Raw genomic sequence first — 7581 nt, forward strand, 5'->3', positions numbered from 1 at the left:
TCTATATTCCCTAAAGCATAAATTCGAAATATCCCTAATTATTAGAATATTTCTCCATGTAACGTAGGAACTTGGAATGTTTTGGAACTGTCAAAACAGTCAAAACATAAAAATCACAATATATTCAATGAACCAACACAACTATAAAAGCAACTTGTAAGTTATACCAAAGGACAAGCCCCAGTCAAAGGCGCAACTCCAAAGCTATAACCATATGCCCTCCGCAAGCAGTATTCAAGCACGGCGTTCAACATGTCCTCTGGCTCATCCAATATTGATCCCAGCGAATTCAACGAGCCCAATGTCGATGTTCTGGAGTCGCCCACTCGTGTATCGCATATAGCACAAGATCCTGAAACTGAATTGCAGAGAGCATCGTCGCGATCCTCCCATCAGAGGGGCTCCAATGGGCACGGGCATGGGCGTAGGTTACGTCAGCGAGTGGTGGCGCCACCTATTGGCAATCAGTGTCGCATCTGGATATACCAGCCCATGTATGAGCCACAGCCGAATAGACACGCCCTGAATCGCATTATATTCTCAATAGCACGAGCTCTGCGCACACGACGCTCGGTGCCGGCGCAGCCGGGCCAGCGTCCAGGCGTTATATACAGACGGAATGCGGACTTGATAACAATAGATGTTGAGAGGGAGTAAGTGCATCTGATACAAATTGAATATAATATAGTCTAACTCAGCTAGTTAACTTACCCGTGTGCTTGTCTAGCATGGAGAGTGAGTTTTATTCAAGATCCAGACGCATATATGCTAATAACAGGAACACTTGAATTTAGGCTTGAATTGAAGGCAGTTATAAAAAAAAGAAAAAATTATTGGACAGTATATAAAGTAATCAAATTTCGGGGGGTTTCATATGTCAAGGTCGATATCATGTAAGTACAGAAGAGCTTACAAATTATCCTCAAGGATAATGCCGCAAGTTCCACATATATCGATTAATTCTCCCATTCTTTTCGGCGTTGCTTTTCAGTGTGCGTTTGCCCAATATCGCTTTGTTATCGCTTTCATATCTTCCGACGAACAGAATGTGGCTGAAATTTGTGTTCGCTCGGGGAGATAGAAAATGCGCGGCATCTGGGACATAGGAGCACATTTGCCTGGGACATGGAAAGGCCTGTCGAAGATATATATATATATATATTTTAATAATTAATGCATAAACATTTCTGTGTTTCAAGATTATGTTGTTGAGTGCTTGGCGTGCGTATCGTCAAGGAAGTTAAAACGGCGATACCAGCATCTTTTCATTTCTGTCTATTGCCAAATAATTGATTAAACACTCTGCAAACACTTGAAAATATTTGCCAGTATTTGTGCCGAAGTCCCTGTCAAATTTAACAAACATAATTTGACAACCAAGAAACAAAGCTCAGCAATCTTTTCAATTTATGTTGAAATTCTTGGGTCTGTAATTTGGTTTTTATTTGTACTAATTGGTATTACAAATTGCTGCCTCCAATCGAATGTTCTTTCAGACATTTGACACAAATTTGTCAGATTGGATTACAACAAGTTGCGCTGCATGCTGAATGCTCATTTCTTGTCGCTCGACAAATTTCAGGCATTGTTTAATCGAGCTAATTAGCTGCCACATGAGGCATCTGTTGGACAAATCAAACGAAACAACAGCCGGCACTCGCCTCATGTGGCACACACAATATCAATTATTCAATTAGAAATTCTAAGCTTGGGTTGCCATGGTAATAAACATAATTCCCTTGCACATTATTTTGTAATTTGAAAAGCAGCTTTTTCTAGCATTTCGAGTTACTTAACTAATGTACACAGTTTATGACTATAGCACAAATGTGGAAATGGCCTTTGGAGGCGCTGTCGAAGCCATTAAAAGTTATTGCTGTTAATAACCAATTAAAGTGCAAAAGTAAACATCAATTATCAGGCATGGTATGCTGTTCAGTGTAAAAGCTGAACTTTCCGCTGCGCCATGCAACTTTTGCTGCCACAATGTGTGCAGCGAGAATTTCTATATACACCATATATATGCACATATATTTCTAGTCGCATTCTATAAGTAATATTGCATGTGGCATGTTTGAAATTTATGCACATTGTTGCGTAACATATGGCCGCACTGGCTGTGGTCCTGACTGTGCCACTGGCTGTGGCATAAGTAATCAAGCTGCCCCCCCAAAAAAAAAACGAAAATGTGGCAACTAAGTACTATTGGCCATTTACTGGGCCAACTTGCAGTGTGCAACTGCCAAGGAAATGCATGCAAAATGTTTTACAACTCCTAAAAATTTGTCTGTGTTGTGTGTGTGTGTGTGTGTGCGTTGTGTGTGTCTTAAGCTGCTCTAAGTAAGATGGCAACATATACACATTTACCTGGTATAGGAAGTGTACTTTGTCTGTCCATAGCACTGTGGCGCATATGCAGATTTTCTATGGCATAAGTAACTGGCTCAAATAAATTATATTATATTTGAGACTCTATTTACGTAACTTGTCGTATACTATATTTGAGGCAATCAAACGCATTCTTTTATGCAATGCATTTCACCATAAACGTGAGCTATTTTATCTGTGCGCTCAGCCTAACAGCTGTTATCTTAACATATACAGTTAACATTTAAACATTTCAAATATATGATTATTCTCTACCGGGCTCTGCTTATTTACAGAACTTGTCTTAAACTACATTTGTGGCAAAGAAAAGCAACATGTTTTCGCCTCTTTATGTGATTATTTGTAATACAAAGATTATTTATTTCATAGCATTTTACAAGACAACATTTTATACTTGACAATATATTTAAAAAAGAAACGCTTATTTTTTGAAGCAAGGTGTGCAAATTTATTATTTAAGTCATGCATATTAGTCATTTAAACCTAAATCATTCTGTTTATTGCTTAAAGCATTTGCAAACTACCAAAAATGTGAAATTATGTTATCTATGTGAGCTCATTTTAACAGCTGTTATCTTAACATATAGAGTTAACATTTTAGTCTTACCCAACACTGCAGTTAAGGTTATTTGGCTTATGTTAATGCACAATGTGATTATTTTAAGCTCTATTATAAGCTTTAATTTTGCCCATAGTGCATAGTATGTGCGGCTAACTGTTCGTTTGTGTCTAGAACATTTAGCATAAGTCACACCTTGAGGCGTTCTCTCAAACGACTGCACTTTAAAATTGTAAAAGTATCTAAATGATATGCTCGTATCTGCAAGTGTCTCTTGAATTGCTTAGATTTTGCCTGCTTGTTGCCTTAATTGACATGCAATGAGAATTTGTAGCCTACTGTAACCTGCCCTTACCCCTTCTCGTTGCCCCGCTCTTCAGCGCCCTTGAGCAAACTTTGCTTGTGCTTAAACAAGTGCTTTTTGTGTAATTTTTGGACAGTTATATTATTTCTTCGCCTTTACTTTCCGGGGCCAAACAAACTTTTGCAGCAGCAGCAAGTTAAACACGCTAAGGACACAAATTGTCAAGGTGCCTCCTCAACTTGAACATCACAGGCCAAGCGGCAGCAGCGTACACTGTTCGAAAATGAGTGCTTCTGACATTTATTCTAGTGTACTTTATGGCGCATATATACGAACTTTTCAAGTTACGCATACGCCCCGTGTGCGCGTGTGTGTGTGCCGAAATGGCAAAAACTTTTGCTAAACGCTGCGTCTCACAACAAACCACACGAAAAATTATGCTAAAATGATTATATTCATTTTCATAAAAGCCCAAGGTAATCTTTTATGCGCCTAAGCAAAGGTCCAGGTAAAAAGTAGTGCGGAAAATCTGGAATTCCAATTAGTAGTGCTGGAAATGTGTAATAAATGTAAAAATAGTCGAAGAGGTAACTAAATAGAGAAAATATGTGTATATTCCAATTAGATATATTACATTTTATATCATATAGAGTTCCATTTAAATCCTTTAGTTCCATGAATAAGTTTTTGAATGGCAAACTTTTCTGTTTTTCAATATAACTTGGCCAAACTTAGCTGGTACGAGGTTCAGCTTAAAAAGGTATTCCTAAAGGCATTTCTAAGCCAAATGTTTTAAAGTGTATAAGAGCTTCGACTTGCTGAAAATTTCTTCTTTCTTGTTTATACTTTTGATTTTTGAAAGCCTTTTTCAACTTTTAGCATTATAAATACGTCAAAGGATGCTTAAAAATATAAATAAATTGTTTTTTTTTATAATTTGATTTTTCAACGCTTGTACAGTGAAAACTTTCCTAACGGGCATTTTTATGCTATTATGCTTTAAAGTGTATTCAAACTCTTATTATTAGAAGTACATCAAATTAATTATTAATTAATTAATTTTATTTCAAAAAGCTTGTACAGTGAAAACTCTCGTAACGGACAATATTATGTCTAATGCTTACAAATTTGCCAAAGAGAATATTTCTTCCTTGCAAACAATTTTGATAAATAAAAATACTGTGCAAGCTACAGTGAAAACTCTTCTAACGGACATTCTTCTATGCTTAAAAGTACGTTACAACTTCGCATTGCTAAAGATAGCCTTTTTTCCATGTTTATTCTTTTGATAACTAAAAGCACCTTCAAACTGTTAGCTTAAGAAATACGTCAAAGGATGCCAACAAAAATATATATATAATAAATAAATATAATAAGAAAAGGGATACGCCAATTAGGCGGACACCCTTTTCTATCAAACTATTATGAATCAGGCCACACACATTATTCCTTTATTAGGCGGAGACTCTTTTTGGCCTCAACGGTCGCAGTCCACCTATGAGAGTTTTCACTGTACATATATTTGTGAAATCATAAACCTCCTTGCAATCTTAGTATTGATCAAAGAATTTTTTGAGCTCTTAAAATGTTGGTATTCTATTAATATTCTATAATTATATTTATAATATCCCAGTTAGTAATAAGAGTATTAATAACATAATCGTTTAACAAATCGAAGTCTGTTATTCGTAATAGATATCTCATTATTTATTTGCTTTAAAACTCACTCCAATTGCCAGCTCGTGTGGGATGTATATTCATTGCATTTGAGTCCACTGATGGCTGTCAATTTAAGCCCAGCTGCCTTTCCATTTGCCTCATTTCCTGCATTCAAGTAAACATATCAATTTAAGTGCTGAAATTTCCAGCTCAGTTCTCCTTGGCAACTGATCGAAAGTAAAAATATGCATACGACTGTGAACTTTTACCTGTTCACATGCCACAGTCGTGTCGACATGGAAATGTCTGAGTGTGCGTGTGCATTCCATTGGAGTACACGGAAATTGCAAGACCAGAAAAGCAGAAAACCCAAAAAACTTGTAAAAAACCAGGCAAATGGAGCGCGTTTGCATCTGCTTGGGCGACTGCTGACAGCATCTGCTAGCACATCCGCATCTGACGCATCCGGCTGTGTCCTGTCCTGTCCTGTCCTGACGACAGCTGATGAGTTTCTGGTGTCGGCATAATTGACGACAAACAGTCACAGTTTGCGGTTAATTAGTTGCAGCATTGCTGCCACAACTTGCTGCACAGATTGCACAGGTGCAACATCTGCAACTGCAAATGGACACGGCACTGAAATACTCTGCCCGGATTCTTTATGTTGCACGCTGCAACATTTGCTTGCCGCACAATAAAAACCAAAAATTCAATTAATTTGTGAATAAACGCAAATTGAATTGCGTTGCCGTTGACGTTGGCTTTTGTATGCAACACCCTCTCCCATCCCACACATTCCCCCCCCTACCCCTCCCTTCTGATGCCTCTTGCTTCTTGCTGCATAATTGCCAGTGACATGGCCGCACTTGCACTTGGTTCGGCGCTGCGCTGGCGTGGAGCATGTCGACGCCATCTTTGACGGCTTCTTAATTAAAAGACTGTCAATCTGTGTGCATCTGTGTGTGTATATGTATGTGTGTATGTGTGTGTATGCATTTGCCGGGCAGAACAACCAAACAGCCAGGATATAGGCAGCCATACAGTCAGCCATTCAGCTGGCAGGAGGCAACGAGCCTGTCACTGCCTGCCCCGTTGCAGCATCCGGGAGTGCTATTGTTAGCATCAAGTCAAGCGCGTGGCAAGCTGGCAAAAAAAAAAGAAGAAGAAGAAGAGGAACACAAAATCACACAGCATCAGTCACAGAAGTTGCATGGAAGGGGATTGGAGGCGCGAATGGGAGAGAGGCTGTAGAAGGATCAGCGGGAGCTGTATTGCAATGCAACTGCACTTCACTTATAAACAGGAAAGAAGCCGAGAAAAACGGGGATACAGAGTGTGAAAGTGCTTTAGGCGAAACAACAATGACGTGGATATACCCTGTTCTAATTTGGAAAGTTGTAGGATGTAGTAGTTAGATGTGGACAAAAGGTAAAGCATTCCTTTAAGGGGACTCCGGGTAGTAGATCATGGTAGGCTCACCTCGAAAATCTTACGACTAGACCCTACTGTGAGACTCTTTTGGCAGGCGCTTCGGGAAGGCCCTCCTGGTAGTTCCTTTTGGCAGGCCCTTTTGGTCGATGACACTAGTAGGCCCTCTAGGTTGACTCACCTGGTAGGTGCTACTGGTAGGTCTTTCTGGTAGGTCCTCCAGGTAGAAACTTAGTAGTGGTAGGTGCTACTGGTAGGTCTTCCTGGTAGGTCTTCCTGGTAGGTCTTGGTAGGTGCTACTAGTAGGTCTTCCTGGTAGGTCCTCCAGGTAGAAACCTAGTAGTCCCTACTGGTAGACCCTCTTAGTAGACTCTCCTGGTAAACTCTCCTGGTAGACACTACCGGTAGGGCCCGCTTTAGACTATTATAGTAAGGTTTCCTAGATCCTCCTAGGCTAGATGCCCCTGGTGGACTCATGGCAGGCCCTTCGGTTAGGTCCTCTTGGTGGGACATCCTGGTAGAATATTCTGGCGGGGCCACCAAGGAAGTGGTATGCTCTTTTGGCAGACCCTTCGCGTAGGTTCACGTGGTAGGCTATCTTGTGGACCCCCTCCTGGTAGGCCAGATAGTTCCTGCCGGATGGCTCTTCTGGTAGGCCATCTTCGTAGCCCATAATTGTAGGTCCTTCTCCTAGACCCTCCTAGTTGGCCCTTTTAGTAGGTCCTCCTGGGCGGCTCCGGTTAGACCCTCCTAATTTCCCTCCTGGTAGGCGTTTCTGGTACAATCTTCTGCTTGATTCTTCTAGATGCCATTAGTAGACCCTCCCCATAGGTCCCGCTGGTAGACCATTATGTCTCCTCAATTTAAAGTAAAGGCTTGAGCCATTGCCTTTATAATTACCTTTATAAAAGCCTTCAACTAAGTAAATGTACAAGCTTTGTCTATCATATCATTTCGCTTCCAACAATATTCAAGCGTGAGTTTTGCATATCTGAACTTTGACATTAAATGTAGCTCTTATAGATATTTAGTGTGCTGCATACCAAATTTGCGGGCTGTTTCTGACAGTTGCTGCGATCAATAAGAAGATCTCATATGTATGTTTATATAGATACTTTCTTACAATAGTTGCAAACCCATAAACAAGTCTTGAAAACCCGTTTTCTTTGTTTGTTGTTTTTGGGGTTTTGTAGGGTATAAAAATGGAGAAAAAATTACTTATAAAACGCATTTGCAGTAAAGG

General features: G+C 39.9%; 1 protein-coding gene across 2 annotated transcripts; it reads left to right on the forward strand.

Annotated features, from left to right (window-relative positions):
* Positions 1 to 1319, forward strand: LOC135437761 (uncharacterized). Of its 2 annotated transcripts, none has more exons than XM_064695821.1 (4): positions 1 to 156; positions 232 to 653; positions 703 to 893; positions 992 to 1319. In XM_064695821.1, the coding sequence occupies exons 2-3, from the start codon at positions 253 to 255 to the stop codon at positions 704 to 706; spliced, it is 405 nt and encodes a 134-aa protein (XP_064551891.1). In that variant the 5' UTR covers positions 1 to 156; positions 232 to 252; the 3' UTR covers positions 707 to 893; positions 992 to 1319. The 2 variants fall into 2 exon arrangements, with proteins under 2 accessions (XP_064551891.1, XP_064551890.1); XM_064695820.1 differs by having other exon boundaries at positions 728 to 893.
* The last annotated feature ends 6262 nt before the right edge of the window (positions 1320 to 7581 follow it).

The sequence above is a fragment of the Drosophila montana genome, unplaced genomic scaffold (assembly GCF_035044405.1).
Source record: "Drosophila montana isolate Dmon_TW-CO22-7 unplaced genomic scaffold, ASM3504440v1 contig_3833_1, whole genome shotgun sequence".
In the NCBI taxonomy this organism is placed as follows: Eukaryota; Metazoa; Arthropoda; class Insecta; order Diptera; family Drosophilidae; genus Drosophila; species Drosophila montana.

What these genes read in the sequence shown, in the direction of transcription:
- LOC135437761 (XM_064695820.1), top strand. Translation starts at nt 253, where the DNA reads ATGTCCTCTGGCTCATCCAATATTGATCCCAGCGAATTCAACGAGCCC. An exon ending in ACAATAGATGTTGAGAGGGA is followed by an intron (nt 654 to 727) that starts GTAAGTGCATCT and finishes GTGCTTGTCTAG; the next exon opens with CATGGAGAGTGAGTTTTATT.